Here is a 21,167-nt window from a genome sequence, read left to right on the forward strand (position 1 = left end):
GGTTTGATCCCTGGTCTAAGATCCAACATCCGCGGAGGGTGCAGCCAAAAAGTAAACAGTTTTTAAAAAAAAAATGTACATGAATGGAACAACTTTGAACTAGAATCTCTGCGAGGGGATAGGCTGCTCTGATCTATATAATTAGTGAGATTAATTTGTCAGTTCAAACATAGTTGTTTTCCTGATCACAACTTCTTACCTGTGAAAGCGTAACACAGTGACTGAACTTTAAAAAAATTTTGTGTATGATTTCCTCATTGTCTGTAGTTTTATTTTCACCAGCATCCTTTTCAAATATTTTCTTGTCAGGTTCCCCCTCTACTATGAGCTTAAGATTGCTTTTGTCATATGGCTACTCTCTCCTTATACCAGAGGAGCAAGTTTAATATACAGAAAATTCCTTCATCCACTACTTTCTTCAAAGGAAAGGGTAAGATGTATAAATTATTTCCACAAATCATTTGTTAGAAATGCGTTTCATCATCACATGTTGCATGCTATAAAATGAGTGAAACTATTATATTAGGGGAGAAAGTCCTAGTTTTCAGCTTCTTGACATTCTTTTTAAATAAAATTAATATTCTACAAACTTGATTTTTTTTTCCAGGAAATTGATGATTATATTGTCCAAGCAAAAGAACGAGGCTATGAAACTATGGTAAACTTTGGGCGGCAAGGTTTAAATTTAGCAGCTACCGCTGCCGTCACTGCAGCAGTGAAGGTAATTTTCTATTTACCTTTGTTTTTAATCCAGTGTCAAATTGCCAGTGAACAAAGTAGGGTGGCTTTTTATTTCAGATCATTATAAATTTTGGCACAAACTTACCTTCTGTTTATTTTTTTAATGTTAGAAAACAACAAGTAGACTGTTTTAAAGATATTTTAACACGTCTTCTATAATTGTTAGATATTTTGAACTCTTAATTGATGACAGAATGAGAGATAGTAAATAAAACATACTGGGAAAATGTCATTTTGCCGTAATCTTCCTACTTTATAACCTTAAAATAGTTTTGAGTAAATAACCTTTAGTAAAGATGACCATTCTTTCTTTGTCTTTGGTGTTTTTTCCCCTCTATCTCTCCATGGCACTATCTTGGTAGGATTTCTGGCTTACTTCTGCACCCATACTTCAACCAATTTGAGGTAACTGATTATTCAAAATAAGGCATGAAAAATTTCTGCTCTTAAAACTTAAGATTTTACTTAGCCAATTACTAATGTCATGTGTTGTGTTTTGCAAGCCAAATTATCAAAGGAATGCCTTATGTGAAAATTCGCAGTATGGCTTTTGGATTTCTTTGCATGTAGTAATTAGTGTGGTTGATTTTAAATCCCATGGCATTATTGGGTTTGGTGTGTAGTATGTGGAAAGAAAATAGGTTTCAGCTTCAGAAAGTTCTGAGTGTGACTTTCCAAATAACATCAGCCTTTTACTTAACTTCTGCTTTGGGAGGATGGCAGGGAGGAGAAAATGAGGCAGAGCAGAACTCAAGTCCTGGTCTGCTGCGTAAGAAAGTAGAGGTTTTAAAGTGGTTGCCTGCAGGGGGATGGACCAAAGGTTTCTTGCTTTCTTTGTTATAAAATTTAGCATTATTTAGCATCACAAATCAAGTACAAGTTATTTATTTACACCCCCAAGAAGATGCTTTCTGAATTTTCCATACTTAAAAGCAACATTCAACTGGATTCTGTGGCGAAAAACTAAAAACTAAGTTTCAGCATCAAAAGTTGTTTAGGAATATAGACATTTTATGTGTCTATATTCCCAAACAATTTTTGATGCTGAAACTTAGTTTTTAGACATTTTAGAGCACTGTTTTAGGAAACATGCTGCTGCTAAGTCACTTCAGTTGTGTCCAACTCTGTGCGACCCCATAGACGGCAGCCCACCAGGCTCCCCCATCCCTGGGATTCTCCAGGGAAGAACACTGGAGTGGGTTGCCATTTCCTTCTCCAATGCATGAAAGTGAAAAGTCAAAGTGAACTCGCTCAGTTGTGTCCGACTCTTAGCAACCCCCTGGACTGCAGCCTACCAGGCTCCTCCATCCATGGGATTTTCCAGGCAAGAGTACTGGAGTGGGGTGCCATCACCTTCTCCGTTAGGAAACATAGACGCACACAAATCTCATTTGCCCTGTTCACTTCAACACTTAAATATGGTTTATAATCCTACCTACTCTGTGAGACTCGTAACTGTTTTGTGGGATATTTATTTTATTTTGACTTACTACTTCCAACCTCTACATGAGGAACCAGAAACCCCAACCGGATTATCTTTCCTCATTCCTTCATTTATTTTTATTTTATACATACTTTGCTGCCATTGGTATTTAACATCCTATATGTTTATTTAAAGATATTTAGTGTACTGACCATCTAGGTTTGTATCTAATGCCTACTGTATGGTAGGTGCTTGGGATGCAGCAATTAACAAAACAGATACAGTCCCTACCCTTTCAGGCCACTACTGTCAAGCTGAATATCTGTATCTACTAACTGAAAATTTTATCTCCTATTTGGTTGCTTAGAGCCTACCCCTTGCCCTCCACTATTACAAAAAGCATTATCTAGTAATTCCCTGGTGGTCCAGTGGTGAGGATTCCGTGCTTTCACTGCAAGGGCCAGGGTTCAGTCCCTGGTCAGGGAACTAAGATCCCAAAGCCTCAGGTTGCAGACCAAAAAAATAAATAAAAGGTGAAATAAGCATTATCTTACTGAAACACCTTTTTGTAGAAAGACTATAAAAGTGATCCCATACCTATATTTCTTTAGCTTCTTTGTGATATATTGCTTGTCTTTATTTATATATTTAACAAATTAAAACCACTTCCCCACTTCAAAGGCAAGAAACAGCATAAAAATTATCTAAGTTACCACTGCAAAACAAACCCACTGTAACTTGAATTCACTTTGGAATTCTCTCTTTTCGCTTGTGATCTTGTGATCCTTTTGTTATCAAGTTCACTGTGTATAGTGAACTTGATACGGTGAGGCAACCCTCATCATTCTCCCAATGAGCAGAGGAATGTTGGCATCAACCATACTGGATTTTATTCATTAGAGATGGTCATTAAATATGCTGAACACAGCATAATGTTAACACTATTTGCCTCAAGTTTTACTGTGCCTGCTTTAAGGTAGGGGAAATTAGTTTCATCTCTAGAGATGTCAAGGAAAGGCACTGACTGTGATGGAAGAATCACTGAACCAGACATTTCCTACTGAAGAATAAATTGAAACCGAAATAGGAAATAGGTCAAGTTTTTAAGGAGAAACTGCAGGAAAGCTAATAGTAAGACTTGAGAATTATTAAACTTTTTTTTTTTTTTTTACAATATATGGTTTGTTAAAAATATCTTTCAGACTAAAAATACTGAACTCTCAGTGTGACCTTTAAAGACTGGCAATACCCCCGGCTAGGCTTCCCAAGCTGAACCACCTGAGCATGTTAAAGATGAAACTAGGAATCTAATCAGAACATTTATTACACCGTAAAGCAATTTTCTGAAAATGTTACTCAGCTCTGTGACCTCATTACCCGGCATCTGTTCACAAGGTCAGTGTACAAGTTTATTTTGGCTGAGCAAAGCACAAACATATGAAGGAGCTTCAAGGATTTTGCTGAGGATGTTCAGCGTCCCATAGCTTTCACATGGGAAATGCCGGCGGCTTTTGTACAGACAAGCAACACTCCTGCTGAATGAAGGACAGAGGAAGAAGAGAACTGTTAGTCGTATTAAGCGCCTCTTAGGATTTTCTCTAGCAGCCTTTTCTTGGTGAATTCTTTAGCAGATATTATTTTTTAAAGAAATCAATTATCACAGAAATGAGAGCCTTACAGTTAAAATTTCTGAAATCTTATTGACTGTAAATAACGACAGTTAGGTCAGAAATCCTGACATCTTGCTGTCTGTTTTAATGGCTTTCTGTTTGTGAAAGAATTTGAGGAGATTCAGCTGCTTAGTATCATCTGTATAAAAAAAGAGAGCCCTTCTTTAGACAATGGAGAAGAAAGATCATATTTTTTTTTCTTTGCAATCTAAGCACAATGTTATAATGAAAGTTGAATTCTGTAGCAGTTGAGTTGTCAGCATTTTTTAGCCCTGCTTCTGTCCTAATTAGCCATGAGATTTAGGGCAGTCATCTGCACTGATCTCTCCAAGTATCCGTGTTCTTACATATAAAATGAAGGGGTAAAAACTGACTTCTAAAACTCCTACTCGAAAATGACGGTTCTCATCTGGGGGCAATTTTGGTAATGTCTGGAGAGATTTTGGGTTGTCACAGCTGAGGCAGAGGCGCTGCTACTGGCATCTTAGGGAGAGGACAAGTATGCTGCTTACAGAACGGCTTCCCAACACAAAAAAAATTAGACCAAAATCGCACTAATGCTGAGGTTGAGAAGCCCTGCTGTGAAAGTATGGTAAGTCAGAAAAGGCTTAAAGGATGTGTAAATATGTACAGGTAATTTGGGTGTTAGGTTATAGATCATCCTCTTTTACATTTTTCTCTGTTACAAACATTCTTCAATAAATATATATTGCTTTAATCTTAAAACCATGAAAATATAGTACTCAATGCAAATGCAGTCAGTTCCATTCTTGGCTTGATCAGATTGTGTTAACTATCTATAAGGACAAGGCATTTCCCTAAAAACTGCAGACTACCCTTATTCTCAGTTATAATGTAGTATGTCAAGGATCAATAAGAAATAGAGCTTAATGACTACTCATTATTGAACAGTGTCCTAAAAATTATTCCATAAGGAATTGCTGGTATGCTTATAAGATTACAAAGCATTGCTGATTATATTTTTTAATTCTTAATTTAAAAATTCTGAGGATAGGTTGAAGATTTTATACAAAGGTGATGATAAGCACAGTAAATTCCTCTTATTTAACACACAATATGGCCCTGGTGGCTCAGCGGTAAAGAATCCACCTGCAATACTGGAGACGCGGGTTCAATCCCTGGGTCAGGAAGATCCCCTGGAGTAGGAAATGGCAACCTACTCTAGTATACTTGCTTGGGAAATCCCATGGACAGAGGGGCCTAGCAGGCTATCGTCCATAGGGTTGCAAAAGTCCATGGACACAACTGAATGGCTAAACAACAACATAGTAATATTAGTATAATGTTTAACCAGGAAACAAAATATTTAAACAAAGCAGAATGGTTGGGTATAAAGAGGTTAGAATTAGTCATACATCATGGTCCGTTTTTACAGATGCCATCCATAGACCTGGATACTTGAGTAGACATGCAAATTTTCAGGTATCAGTGAGCTTCTGTGTGGGGCCAGCTGGGAAAGCTGCTTCTTGGCTAAAGCATTCTTTCCAGAGCTTGGACCCAGCCCTCCCACCCAGCCAACCTTACCACATTCTTAGTTTCTTAAATAGATGTTCTGGGCTCATCTAAATTCAAACCCTGAGGCCTCTGAGCTCCCTGAAGACAGGAACACTTCGTCTAATGATGTAAAATGTTCTACAGAATACTTTTTAATTACTTTGACTTTTGTTTTCTCATCATAACCTTTCGTTATTTTCTCTTTGATTTTTAGGACTAAATTTAACATACACAGTGTATATACAGTTCTGTAGCGAATAGGATCTAAATGCAGGATATAGAATTACCTTGTGGTTAGTAACTCCCTTCCAACTTACTAAGACTGCTGTTTCCACACATATTTTCCTCCACAGACTAGAACCTGTCTTCATTTTTCTTATACTTTTTAGCTTAATAGTGTATAAACCAAATGCAAGAAAATAAATCAAGCATTATTAATTTAAACAAAATATAAATACCTTTTAGTATTGTTTTTGATAAGTGGCTATAATTTCCTGCTTGTGCCCTCAAAATGTAGAAACAGTTTTTCTTTTAATGATGGGAGTAAGGGATTTAGATACTGGAAAGATGATGAAGAAATAGGTCAGAAATTCATATAGTATATTATGTTAACAATTAAAACTTCATTATACCCTCTGTGATGACTTCTGGGATGGGGGGGTGGTAGAAGGGAGGTTCAAGATGGAGGGATATATGTATACTTATAGCTGATTCACATTGTTGTACAGCAGAAATCAACACACTGTAAAGCAATTACCCTCCAATTAAAAAAAAACACTTCATTATACCATCTATGACTAATTTTGTAATATAAAGAAATTTTTGAAAAAAATAGAAATCACTCATCTGCCTAAACATTATACTGTTTTAATTTTTTTAATATTTATCCCTGTCTAACTATAACCATACTGCACACTTGCACCCATATTTTGCATGATTTAGAATTCTGAGGTGGAGGGGAGGCATTTTCTCCTAACATTTTATTGCAAACATAATTCCCTTATTAATGGACTTTTTGTGCAGAATATATAAAAATTAGAGGGAATAGCTCTGCCTTTAAATGCAGTTATTTTATAGTGACACCTCTCCTTTTAAAGTGGTCACATTCGATACTTATAATTTATGTAGTATTTTTGAAGTTCACAGTTGTATAATAGTTTCCCCCCCCATGTTATTTCTATTCTGGGGTTATTAGAAAACATACAGTGAAAAGAAATGATTTTTCAACGTGATAATGGCTGTTGAAGTGCTGTGAGTCCTCAAGGAAAGTACACAGCCTCTTTTTGCTTTTCCCTATATGGTTGCTGGCCTTTTTTTTTTTTTTCTGAGGATTGATAATACCAGGGCTAGAGGGCTGATTACTCAAGAACTGCATTAAAATCCTGACTGTATACAGATCACACACATCTCGGTGTCGGTCCTTGCTCACCTTTCATGTAAACCTGAAGCGACCTCCTAGTGAATGGTGTAATCTAGCCCTGTAGATACCCATGACCATACTTGTGGTTTGGTACTGAACCTCTCCATATAAACTCCAGTGTTTACGTTCAAACATGCTGCTATCTATAGAGAACTCTGTAGCAGTCATGAGTAATGAAAAAAAAAAAGGCTTAAAAAGAATAGTTTACTTATTACATATTCAGTATCAGCCCCATACCAGGTAAACTCAGAGAACGGAAGAAGCCTAAGATTTGTCCCTCTCTTCTTAAAATCTTACCCCGAAGGCAAAATATATAAAGCACAGCCACAGAACTAACATTAATGTGAGTTCATTTGTGAGATACACCCTAAGTAATTAGTTGATGATAATCATTAAAGATTCTGAAGTCTGTGGATGATGTAAAGCTAGACTGATTCAACAGCACGTTGACTTATTTGCATGCTGAGATATACTTTCTTGAGTGGGAGGGTTTGGGGGTTAAGAATATAGGATATTATGGATGTGTATTACCATCTGTTTGGCAATGGCAAAAAAAGTCAAGAATTGCTGAGAGGGCACAGAACTACAAAGATTGGAACAGAGAAAATGACAGTTCTGCAAAAACAAGGCATCTGTTTCAGACGAGCGCTGGTCACTTCCTTTTAGCGTGTGTCTGAGTCTTTTGTCATCCTCTACTTAATAAATAAATGATGTCTGATAAAAAGAGAGTATAATAAATTAAACCTTGTCAAGAATGTTTAAAGATATGTGGAATCCAACTACTTTTATTGAAAATATAGATCCTTTTGGTGGCTCAGACAGTAAAGAATCCATCTGCAATTAGGAGACCCTGGTTCGATCCCTGGGTGGGGAAGATCCCCTGGAGAAAGGAATGGCAGCCCACGCCAGTATTCTTGCCTGATGAATTCCATGGACAGAGGAGCCTGGCAGGCTACAGTCTATGGTCGCAGGGTCGGACACGACTGAGCGACTAACACTTTCAGTTTTCACTAGACCCTTTAATTATGCTTTTTCATAATTCAGAGACTATGGTAGAAATTACGAAGCTTAAATGGGGTATGGAAATGGTGTTCAGGTTTGACATAATAGGATATCACTAGGAGTAGCTAATCCAAGACTCATGAATCAAGACAATTTTCTTCAATGTAAAATACACATTAGCAGTAACATTGGGATGTTTGTAATGCCTTAGGCTTTGAAATTTAAAGATGAACCATTATGGATGAGTTTCTACAGTACCATTATAAGTAGAGGCAATCATAAATTCATATGTGTGGGAAGAAGAAATAATAAGTGTAAAAAAACCTTTAGAAGAATATTTTTAATCCATCTATAAATAAGAAATGAGTCATCTGTATGCTATGCAAATTTTCAAAGTGGGTAAATTTAGAAATTATTTTTTTCTCTTTACAAAGCTTTATACTTCGGGAGGAAATGTAGTTATGTCTGAAAAGTTCAGAAATGTTCCTTTCAAAGCTGTGCAATGATGAAAAGCATTGAGTATTCTGCAGTGATGGAGATACTCTCTACCTCACGGTCACTAGCCACATGTGGCTAGTGAGCAATTGAAATGTAGCTCGTGCAATTAAGGAGCTGAATTTCTTCTTTCTCTCAATTTTAGTTAACTTTAAATACCCACTTGTGCCTAGTGTTAAGTGCCATATTGTTAAAGCTTTAAGTCATATTTTGTAGTAGTAGATATGCTTTGCCAGATGGTGAATTCATTAACTGAATATCATTTCATACTCAAGATTGGGGCTCTTAAATTTTTTTGTGTGGTGTTCTAGGTAGAGCCATTACCATTCCTAACTTGACTTAGCTTTGAAACAGCATCTCTTTTACTTTAAAAAAGTTCTTATGAATCATAAATATAAGCCTCAAAGTGCTAGTTCTAGGAGAGAGCAATATTATGGATGATGTTTATAGTCAGGATAAGCTCATGATACCTTTTTTTTTTTTTTTACATTTTCAAGTTAAAGCAGAAATGTTTGGGAGTGAAATGTACTGATGTCTACAACTTGCTTTGAAATGCATTAAAAAGTGATTGATGGTTAGGTAGATGGTAAATTAGTGATGAACAAGATCCAGCAAAATATAAATGATATATGGGTATCCACTGTAGAAGTCTTTCAACTTCTCTGAAGGTTTCATTATGAAATGAATCAGCTTCATGATCAAATGTTGGGGGTAAGTTAAATGCAAACATATTAAGTATTTTAAATGCACCTTTTTTCTTGGATCTATCGCTTCTCTGTTAAACAGAGCCAAGGAGCAATAACTGAACGTTTGCGAAGTTTCAGTATGCATGACCTAACAGCCATTCAAGGTGATGAGCCTGTGGGACAAAGATCGTACCAACCTCTCCCAGAAACAAAAAAGAAAAGTAAACCAGGCTCCGGTGAAGCAGCAGGTGTGCTTGTTTTGTTTTCATATTGTTCTGTCATAATTGGGATCTTGAGTCAAGATGATTGGAGAAGGAAATGGCAACCCACTCCAGTGTTCTTGCCTGGAGAATCCCAGAGACGGGGAAGCCTGGTGGGCTGCCGTCTATGGGGTCACACAGAGTCAGACACGACTGAAGTGACTTAGCAGCAGAGTCAAGATGGGTACCAGCTGTCTGAATTTGGGTAAACTACATTTATCTTTAGTTTGGCATCACCGACTCAATGGACATGAGTTTGAGTAAGCTCCGGGAGTTGGTGATGGACAGGGAAGCCTGGCGTGCTGCAGTCCATGGGGTCACAAAGAGTAAGACACGACTGAGCGACTGAACTGAACTAAAATTTATCTTTAAGCTTTTGTTTTTGTTCTCTAAATAAGGCTAGTGCTTGCCTTTTGTTGACTCTGGAGAGAATCCCACTAAGAAAGTAGCAATAGCCCCATGTGCTGCCATGAATTTCTAGACAGTGAATGTGGCCATCTACCACCAGCACTAGTCCTGACCTGCGCTCTCCACTCTGGTTACTCAAACTGTGTAGCGACACTGAAGAGTTTAAACCCTCTTTATTGTAAGTGCTGTGAACAAATAAGGATATTGAACCATAAGATGAAAAGTTTTAAGCAGTGACAAAAGAGCAGTTTGAAAATAAGATTACTCCAATGGAAAAATGTCTTGAAATTATGAATTATAGACCAAAAACCCACTTGTTCTAATATAAATTATAAGCATGTCATGGTTGATATGTTCTAAAACTTTAATAAATTGTGGTCTTAGAAACATGCACACAAACAAAAAGACATGGTTCTTGTAGTCTTTTTTTTTTTTTTTTTTTTCACATGAAAGAAAATTATAGTTCAAGGCTCAACTGAGAACTAAGATCTTCAGGACATTTCTTATTAGTGTCTTATTAGGTCCATAAAGTACAGGGCTATTGGATCTTTTTGTTTTTTGTTTTTTTTCCAAGTAGAAGTTTTGAAGTACATGAAAATCATTCTTTATAATTAAAACCAACTTGAAAAGAATAGTTCCTTCTTATAAAGAAAGAATAATGAAATTTCTTCTAAGTTCTCCCTAGAATAACTTACAAAAATTGGTGGCTATTATCTAAGAAGTAATAATTAAGTACTGGCCATTGAGTAAGGTACTAATGCCTTTAAGAATGAGTAAACTTTGAACCTTGAATCATCATCCTTAATACTTTAATAATGTAAAAGTAGCTCCTATTATAAGGCATTTTCTTAATAGGCATTTAAAAAATTAGGTGTACTGACTTTGAATATGGGATCTGCTATATATATTTTGCTGATTTGGACCAGTAATTTGAGTCGTTTATCAGTAGTTGATTCATAATTATACCTTAAAATTGGTTAAGAACTATATTCCAATTATTTAAATGAAAACAGGATTATAAACTTGAAAATCCATGACACCATTTTTATGGGATCCATCTATTAAATTTAAAATGCTGTGACTAAAATATTTTAAGATAACAAGGTGCTAAGTAGCTCTTCTGTTAAATTTTAAACCGTGAATTAAAATAACCAGAAAGTTGGGAAACAAACATTCTCATACACTTTTTATGAATGTTTAATGTATAACAATCTTTTTGGATGACAGTCTAGTAACAGTTTTCAAAATGTATTCTCTAACTCAGCAAGAAACTTCTAGGAATAGTCATAAAGAAATAATCAGGCAAGTGTTCAAAGACATAGGTACAAAGATATATGAATGTTCATTTTATTGATGTTTATAGTAACAAAATATTGGAACAAACCAAACTCCTAAGAGAATGGTTAAGCAAAAGGGCGGCTATTAGCAGTGAAAAATTATAATGTCAGTTTATATTGATACTTACTGACATGAAAACATATCCAGATTGAGAGGGAAAAACAACAATAATGAAATAGTGTGTTTGTTATGATCCTGTACCATAGAGGCACAATAGACAGATGGATGAAATGGATTAATATATGTAAATTTATTTTTAAGATTTATGTATGTAGAAGACAGTCTGAAAAGGTATTATGAAAATGTTAAAGCATTTAGCTCTGAGTTGTGGGCTTCTAGTGACTTTTTTTTAATTAACCCATTATTCTTAAAATCAGAAATAAAACAACTCTTCATCTCCTTTAATTAAGGTATTCATTTTCTTATATCTTGAATTTTTTTCTATTTTATTTACTTCTAAAATTCCCCAAGAAAGAAAGCAAGTTGGTAAGTTTTTCAGTGTGGGAATTACATTTACAATTATATTTACATAAGTCTGTTTACTAGTTCATGTAATCAATACATTTATCTCAGAACACAAGCAAATTCAACTATTTGAAAAAGTAGTTCCCTCTTAAAAGCTAAATGGCTTGCTCTGAGCAGTTTGAGGTTGGCTGATCAAGAGAAGTCTTGCTTTGATGAAGTTATTCTGGTTCACATGTTGTCACTATGGGAAAAAGAGCTACCTCCAAATGCTTTTTTGTAAGAAAATAGACACCTTGAACATGATGTTCACTTCCTTAGAAAGAACACCACGTTCTCATAAGTGGAAATATTTTTTCTGCAAAGAAGCTGCTGCTCTCATATTAGTTAAAAGTGCTTCAGTATTCATTTTCAATATACAAGCACATAAAGGGAGTTTTGTCTTGTTTTCAATGCTTTACATATTTATTTAACCCTGAAGATGACTATGCGGGTTAAATATTTTTATCCTTATTTTGTAGATGAATAAACTGAGACCTAAGGAGATTAAATTACTTGTCAAATACCAGGTACTCAATGACAGAAATGAAGTATCCAAGGTTTTTCATCTAATCCTCTGTCTTTTTACTTTATAAAGAGACTGCACTTAGTGAGACACTTGGGCTGGAACAAGAACTTCAAACAATTTAGCAGGAGGGGACCTTAGAAGTGCTTTAGTCAAAGAAGGCCAGTAGATGACATCCCTTCGTGCCCATGGCAGATGTTGCTAATGGATTGCAGCACTTCCCATGCTGGCTCAGAATCGCACTCAGCATAGCACCCAGACAGCTCTACTGGCTCAGGGTTGGCATTCATGTATTAATAGTAACCTGTTCATCTCCCACCTGCTTCAACACCTTACCGGATACAAAAACAGGCCCAGAGAGGCAAGACTCACTCAAGTTCCTACAGTAATAGGTAGCAAGGTGCTCACTCATTTCTCCTCTCATGGATCCAGGGCTTCTTCCAACACGATAGCTAAGGCTTTCTTCTCCCAAGTCAGACCTTCCATGCTTCTGCACTCACATTAATACGTGGAAACTGCTTCAAACATGCCTGGTCTTTGCTAAGTGCTGGATCAGTATTGGCTATTATTATTATAAAGGGGTGGGAGGGAGGAGAGACTTAAAATATACCAATTCTAAGATGTTCAAGCTATGAATAAAACCTGGTCAGTCTGCATAAGCATTTGCTCGTTTCCTAAAATGGCAACAGAGCACTGGGTTGAAGCTGGCCAAACAGCTGCAGCCTCAGGCCTCAGGGCCCCTGACAACACAGACTTCTCGTTCTTAGGTTCTTAGTCACTGCCCCTCAGGAATGTGCATAGACAGCACCATTCTGAGGACCTTGTCCAGTCTAGATTGATGATGGAAAACGGCTGACCCTAGCATCACCTTTGTTTACCAGCGGCACCCACCAGCTTCACCTTGCCTGGGCTTGGCAGACCTGCTCAGCCAGCTCGCTGGGTTCCTGTTCAGATAGGGCATCTAGATTTGGGCTTTTCTCATAATCTCGGGTCTTCTCCTCTCCCAAAGACTTTAAAATTCTTGGACAACTCTGATTAATACTATTTCCACCATGCACATCAGAATTTTCATAATGCTTATTTTCAGGCTTTTAAGTAGAATAGAAAATGCATGTTTTAGTGAAGATATTTGATTTGACTCCTTTTTTTTTTTGATGCAGTTTAGTCTTAATAACTTGCTAAATTAAGTTGGTCAACTTCACCTCCTAACAAATCCCAAGCTTGGCTACTTCCTGCTCAATCCTTGGACTCCATCATTTCTGACTTGTTGTACTGCAGTAACCACCCTGTTTCCAGTATCCACTTATGATTCATTCTCTAAAGTGCAAGAAGACTCTTACAAAGAACCAAAACCTAATCATGTCACCCTCCTGCTTAAAATGCTTCAATGCCCTCTCCCCTTTGTTCTCTGATGAAGTCCTAACTCAGCAGCATGTGGTGTATTAGCTCCCCAGCCTTGGCATCCCACTGCTTCCTGTGCTGGGTGTATAGAATCACGAGCCTTTCAGAATGCAGCTTGGCCACCACCTCCTACGAGAAGTCTTCTCTCACAACCCACTTCCCTCTGCTGTGTGCTCCCGTAGCACCTTGTCCTTGTCTTCTATTTATAGCATTCATTACAGTCGACTCTGTCTCCTCTACTGGACTGTGTATTTCTCAGGATAGAAAAGGACAGTTATGTCTTTTTAACATTGTATCCCCCATAACTTAGTATACTGCCTCACACATAGTAGTATTTTAAAAATACTTGTGGGGACGTCCCTGGGGGTCTGTTAGCTAAGAATCTGCCTGCCAGTGCAGGGGACATGGGTTTGACCCTTGCTGTGGGAAGATTCCACAAGCCATGGGTCAACCAAGCTCATGTGCCACAGCAAGAGAAGCCGCTGCAGTGAGAAGCCCGTGCACCACAGCTAGAGAGGAGCCCCCACTCTGCTGCAGTCAGAGAAAGCAGCGAAGACCCAGCGCAGCCAAAAACAAACAAATCTAAATTTAAAAATTAGTTTTAAAACTTGTGCAATAATGAATCAATCTATCACTTTTCCTGAAACAATAATTAGAAAACTAAGATATTTTTAGTTGAAATTAGGAAACAATAAGATGTGTGTGTGTGTGTGTGTGTATATATATATATATATAATATATATAAAATTATCATTTTGAGTGAAATTCCAATTCCTAATTATATAAAATGAGAGGTAATTAAAATCGCAAGGGCCATGTTTGCCTCATCTTTTACCTTAGAGAACTTTTTGTTCGCAGTCGTTTACTGATTCTTTCCTTGATTCCTTCATCTGTGTTTTACCTTAGTTTTATTATATTGGGATTGGGAATATTATATAAGCAACAGCAATAGAGAAGAATCTAGAAATGGCAATCTAAAACAATTTTTTTCTGGTTTATATTGAAGTAATAAAATTTTTAAAATAAAAATTTGGCAATTTTTTTAAGAAAGAAAAATGAAGAAATTTAAAATCGCTTAAAAGCTCACTTTCAACAGATATTATGGTTTCATTTTTGTTTTTCCTTCCTTTGTTTCTACATTTACATTTTTTCCACTTAATACTGTACCAGGGGGGTTTTCCCAGGACTGCTGACCCTACTTCCTCTCCTGGCCACACTGGCCTCCTCACAGCTCTTGCACAAAGTTATGCCTCCCCATGACCCTGGGCCTTTGCATGTGCTATCACTTCTGCCTAGCACACACTTCCTGCAACTGCTGCAGGAAAGCAAAGGATCTTGGCCTATGTAATGACTGATTCTGCTTTCAAATCCCTCCTGATTTCTAGACTAGAAGTCTGGCACCATAAAATTGGACTTCCTTAATATATAATTATGGAGAAGGAAATGGCAACCCACTCCAGTGTTCTTGCCTAGAGAATCCCAGGGACAGAGGAGCCTGGTGGTCTGCTCTTAATATATAATTAAAGATGTTTATCTTATTATGAGACCCGGAAGCTTAATCACAACTCTTCATAGTCTGCTCAGTGATGCTCAAGTTACTCATGTACTGTGAGAGCAGATGAATAAACAATTCATTCAGTGTGCTTTGCTTCACACACAAGAAGTCCATCTTGGCCCCCTCCTGAGCCTGATACCACCCAAAGAAGGTAGCTATGCTCCTTACCTTTATTAAAGTAGAATTTGAAACATAATGGGGCCTTGTAAACTCACTCCTGTCCTTTTTTTCTTGTTTTTTGACCTCATCCTGTGGCTTATGGGATCTTAGTTCTCTGACCAGGGGTGGAACCCGGGCCCTTGGCAGTGAAAGCCCAGAATCCTAACCATTGAACCACTAAGGAATTTCCTCACCCCAGTCTTTATAATCTACTTACTATTCCCCAGTTGCCTTAGATTTAGGCCCCTCTCTTGCTCCATCCAAGCAGTGGTTCTCAAAGCGTAGGCCCCGAACTAGTACCGTCAGCATCACCCAGGAACTTGTTAGAAATGTAATTTCTCAGCCCAACCCCAGGCCCAGCAATGTGTGTATCAGTGGGTTCTCCAGGTGACTCTAATATGTGCTGGTAAGTTTGTGCTTTAGCATAAATTTATTGAAATTCTAATAAGCTTTGAGAACCACTGCTTCAGGCATGGGAGGGAGTATTCTTGTCCCTGCATCGCATTCTCAGGGTGCTCTCAGAGTTCCTGACAACAACCAGCTTGGCTGCCTGGTTATTTGCCTGCTGGTCAAAGTTAAGTCCTCGTCGCTACACACAGCATCCTGTTAGCACACCCACATGATCTCTCACTGACCTTCCTGGTGCTGGCTGTTTTCTTTGAACTAACATCAGTCATCATAGCCTGTGGTGTTTCTAATTACTGTAGCCTGACTGGCTGGATTTTATCTTAGCAGCTGCAACAGTGTTGGTTTAACTTCTCTATCACCTGCCCCCAGTGAGTTTATCTTGCCCAAAGTTCTATTCCCTTTGGGTCTTATATGACTCCTTAAGTGCACTCTACCATGTCTGGACTTGACAAAAGGACCCTAAGTTCCTAATTAAAGTCAAAGGTACAAATGACAGACCAAAACACATTATTGCTTAGGTAGTTTAGAATTCACAAGAAGGAGAAAGGGCAGGAAGAGACTTTTCACTATGTATCTATTTATATTCTTTGATTTTTGAGCAAGATAACTGTTAACCTACTCAAAAATATTTTTAATTATTCTGAAAAATGCATAGTAAAAATAGGAATTGCCAGGGGGAACTTCCTGGAAGAAATGAGCCTCATCTAGACTAGTGCAAGGGGTGAAGATCAACAGCAAAGGGCAGGGAACTCATTCCAGATGAAAAAAAGGAAGGAGTAAGCCGACAAACGCAGACTGCAGGGAACTGCGGACAGACGGGGTGAAGAGGCGGTGCTGACTGGTATCCTTTTACCAAAACATGCTGATTTTCACAACTCATCTAGGTTACGGAATTCCACTGAGAGACGGGGATGAGAAAACAGACGAAGAAGCAGAGGGGCCATATTCAGATGACGAGATGCTAACACACAAAGGGCTGCGAAGATCACAAAGCATGAAATCTGTGAAAACCGTGAAAGGCCGAAAAGAGGTGAGTGGAGCGCAGAGCTGTTTTCCTAATGATTGGCATTAAGAGATTTCCCTGCTGCGTGCTCATTTAGGATATTAATGATCCCTAAATGAAGGATTGGGATGATACAGCATGGGTTATATTTAAAATTGTTTATTCCGGTCAGATGGATTAAGATCTCTGGCAATTTAGAAAATGATAATAAATTCCTAGTCTTCCGCTATAAGTGGAAAACAGTATTCTCACGAAACAAAATCAGACAATTGATGGGAGTACCCAGTACCAGCCCTCACATATATATAAAGAACGCAGCTAACACTATCAAGTACATAGTTTTGTTTTAAACCAAATCTATATAGCGTTTAAACGGTAAAAGTTTATTCATAATAATATATTGTCTTTGTGCCCAGAAAGCAGTGGAGGATTTCAATGAAGGCCTCAGATCACTGTGGGCAGCGTTCATGGACATGTACCAAATAAAGTATAAATAATAACAGTTTATGTTTTTATTTATCACTAGTGTTAATAATCTGTGCACATATTTAACACAATACCAATTACATTTTGGAATATATAGATAGTGCTGTCTTTTGAGTGCACGCTTAGAGGACAGTTGATTCTTTACGTCAGAAAAGTTTAAAAATTATTACTATGATGATTATGAAGTCCTATCTAATTTCAAAATCTGACTCATAATGATAACACATTTCTCTTTTCAGGTGCGGTATGGGTCACTAAAATACAAAGTAAAGAAGAGACCACAAGTGTATTTTTAGCCATGTACATATCAAGTATCCCAAGTCAAATTATGCTGATACATCAACTTGTTTTTCTAACATCATATATTCAGGATTTATCCATTAAAACCATGCTTTAAATTGTGGTGGTGATAGGGTTTACTTTCGTCAATTTAAATAGTTTTTCTTTAACAACTACTTCCAAATCTTGACTACTAAAGGTAGTTATGCAAAAGTAGATAGATAGATATATCAGAAATAAAGAAAATTGTGTTATCTGTTGTCAGATTCTTCAAAACACTAAGTGCCTGGGATACAAGGTGAAACCCAGATTCACAGTGTACTTGAAAGATGGTTCAAGCAGCATCAGCCTTTGTGATCTTGTCTTGTGTTTACCTCCATTTCTGTTGTAACTATCACATGAGGATAGTATTTAATAGGCCTCTGATCCAGCAGTGACAGAACGAGGGTATAATATAAGATAAAATATGTTTTATATACTCCTCAAATTTTTACTTTGTTAATACTTCTACTTTTCCCACCATCAACTGAAAGTTTTCAAGACAACTATTTGAAAACCAGGTATCTACACAGCACTTTCATTCCTGACTAGTTTTGCACACTTGAAAATTGTTTACTTATTTTACAACTATACATTTAAGTTTTATTAACACTGTCTTGACTGTCTTGTCTTTATTAACACTGTCTTGACTGTCTTGACTGTTATTTGTCATATTCTGACTTGTCAAATTTATGCCTTGAATTATATCATCTCTTTTCCTATGGGTTTCATTAGTTATATTCATTTAATTTTAATAATAAAAAATAGAGCTCATTGTTCATTTTCAACTATTTCTACATATCTTTCATACAGATAAGTTCTTTAAAATTTACCAGCTTCCCATATTTAGTTCTACATTGTAGCTGAACTTAGCATGTTTTTGTTAACAGTGGTTTCATTTTCAGCTTTTAAAAATGGTAGCTTTTGCGAAATGGAATCAGAGACCAGTATAGCACGTAGATATCTTCTAATTCATGAAATTAACCAACAGCCAATCTATTAACAAGCTTGGCACTGACACGGGCTGCTGATTTATTAAATCTGGCATTGACTTTACCCATTTGAATCATTTCACTTCTGGCTGAGATAATTTCCTGAAGATCCATTCCAATGCAAAATACAAATGTTGTTAATCTTACATATTAGAAGTTATTAGAATAGATTTTAGAAAAATATCATGTTTTTAATCCAAGAGATTTTGAGTTACCAAACTTTGAAGCTTTTTAGGCATAGATAACTATGCATTATGAACCCCAAGTCAGTATATTTCTGATGATGGTTTTAGTAACCAGTAATCAAAATTGTATCATTATACAAATCTGTATGATTATACTCTTTCATATAATTTAGTTGATTATTCTGTGTACCCAAAAGAAAAAAAAAAAAAAACAATGAGAGAGATTTGTGAGATCTTTGACCTTTCTGCCTTTCAAGAAATGAAGCCAGCTGGGAGTGTATATTCAGGACCCACTCTGAGTGTTGGTAAAGAACAGAATGTTTACTCAGGAGTACCTTACCATAATTCATACATTTCTCTTCATGCAAGTCTTAAAATGTCTTCCAGATTATCTCACATTCTCAATAAGTAATACCATGTAAAACTTCATTAAATTTATTTTCCCCCAAAGTTTAATTCTGAGTATCTTCATCTATTTTAACCTTGACTAATTCAAAATTCCTATGAATTCTGGTTATAAACTCTGGAAGAGAGTTTAACGTAGATTGCCTAGAACACTTGACTTCCCAATATAAATGCTACGTGTGCCTTGCTTACCTTTCCTACACTAGGGCAGTGTCATCTCAAATTGCCTAACAAGGTCATGTAAGTGACTTTGTATCAAAAACATTACTTTTGGGGGCCGATTTGCACCACTTTATTTTATTTAAGTCTAATTTCAATCTGTCTGCAGTGCAGGAGACCCGGGTTCGATCCCTGGGTTGGGAAGATCCCCTGGAGAAGGGAATGGCAACCCACTCCAGTACTCTTGCCTGGAAAATCCCATGGACGGAGGAGCCTGGTGGGATACAGTCCACGGCGTCAGACACAACTAAGCGACTTCACTTTCACTTTCACTTTGCAGTATTACACCTATGCTTTAATTATCGTAAACTCACAAATACTGTCCTAAATTGGAGGAATTATTTATCCCTCTACACTTCTAGAGTCAAAACGTTTAACCAAGAGCAACACTAGTTTCAAAGAGATGATGCAAATCCTTCTATTTAATCATATCTCAAGGCTTCCTCTCATACGTTTGTTATAACCTTACATACAGTCAATGTCGTTTCGCTGTTCTGTCATTTCCTTTCTGTCCTTTCATTTCTTATATTTTGCTTCTTTTCTGTGTGTTTTAGCATGCTTTCATTTGAATTTTGTATAATAAACTTGTACTTTTTTTTTCTTTTAAGGTGGAACAGGTCATTTTTTTGTTTCTCTGCTTTTAAATCTAATGCTTATAAAAGAGGTGTGTTTATCCCTAGACCACAGTGCCTTGCACCCCACCACCACCATTTGGTAAATGGGCATTAGATGCTGCACAAGCCTTTAGGGCACTATTTTGGTAGCTATAAAAGTTTATCCAGAAACTGTACCTGGTGTCTCAGTTTATTGTCATTCAACTTGTTCATGAATATTAACTATTTCCAGGGTTTGTTTAGAAGGAAGAATTGATCTGTTCTTTAGTTTACTATATTTTTTTTTTCTGGTGTAAAAATGAGCCAGAAATAAGCCTTATTGCTAAGTAATTATATAAACCCACATAATCCCTGCATAAGATTCCCTCCACACACTTCACTATATGTATGTGGATTTGGATAGAAAATGATGTTGCCAGCATTACCAGTTTTAAATACTTGACTATACAGATGGATGGAATAAAATTATTAAAGTGTTTTCAGGGAACTTAATCCATATGTCACCACCAAAGATTTCTACAGTGTTATAAGGTATGTAAATATTCCAAATTTCTGTAAACATTGGTTAGATAAAGAGTTTTTCTCTTTTTTTTTGGAATAACACAGTTTGTACTCTGGAATGCTTGAACTTTTGTGTTATTAAAAATAATACAACACTATCTTAAATATTAGTAATTTGTATTTTTAATTGGAATGGGCTAAATTTTTATTTTGATTTTCTTTTATCAGGAAAATAAGTTAATATGTACTGAAAAGCAATTTCCTATGTTTTCTTCTGTGTAAGTTGATTCATTTACAAAGCAATTTGGTAAATTTTGAAAAGGTTATTGTGGTATCTAGTGTGTGTTTCTTAGTAAACATCACTTAAGAATAAAGCTTTCTGAAAGGAAAGTACAACTTTTACTCTCTTAATGTTTTTAAGATTATTTTGGTAGTTTCCTACAGATTTAATGTATATTAACCCTTTAAACATTGACCATGAATTAACATTTTCTTTTATAACACCTTTTAAATCTATGTACTTCAATAGTTAAGAGAAAGCAGTTTTGCAAGTTTTAATCTCTTTGTAAAAGCTATCTATAAGGCCCAGTATGAGGATAATTTTACAAATGTGTTTTTTGAAAACTTTAATATAAAATAAACTCATTTTACTAGTGATAGTGATAACTTGTATTTTTTTTCTGTGTCTGTCAAGTGTATATGTTAGGTTGCATGAAATGATATTATTTATTACTGAGTATGTCTTGATTAAATAAGACAATATATGCACACACTTAAGATTACAAATCATAGAGCAAATTATGCAAATCATATACATTCTTTGAAATATTGCCATTTGCAACAATATGGATGGATCTAGAGAATATCATACTAGGTCAGGGAAAGCTGAATATTGTATGATATCACTCATAGGCAGAATCCAAAAAGTAATACAAG

At 36.4% G+C, this 21,167-nt stretch overlaps 1 protein-coding gene across 1 annotated transcript in view; it reads left to right on the forward strand.

Moving 5' to 3' along the window:
- Positions 1-20,894, forward strand: part of REEP3 (receptor accessory protein 3) — a 99,493-nt gene extending 78,599 nt beyond the window's left edge. Inside the window, exons 4-8 of the mRNA XM_027530804.1 lie at positions 310-430; positions 608-721; positions 9,053-9,200; positions 16,393-16,538; positions 17,237-20,894. Coding sequence (XP_027386605.1) covers positions 310-430; positions 608-721; positions 9,053-9,200; positions 16,393-16,538; positions 17,237-17,293 — 586 coding nt within the window. The 3' untranslated portion in view covers positions 17,294-20,894. The remainder of the gene's footprint in view (positions 1-309; positions 431-607; positions 722-9,052; positions 9,201-16,392; positions 16,539-17,236) is intronic.
- Positions 20,895-21,167: the final 273 nt, after the last annotated feature.

Source organism: Bos indicus x Bos taurus, chromosome 28 (assembly GCF_003369695.1).
Source record: "Bos indicus x Bos taurus breed Angus x Brahman F1 hybrid chromosome 28, Bos_hybrid_MaternalHap_v2.0, whole genome shotgun sequence".
NCBI classification, from domain to species: Eukaryota; Metazoa; Chordata; class Mammalia; order Artiodactyla; family Bovidae; genus Bos; species Bos indicus x Bos taurus.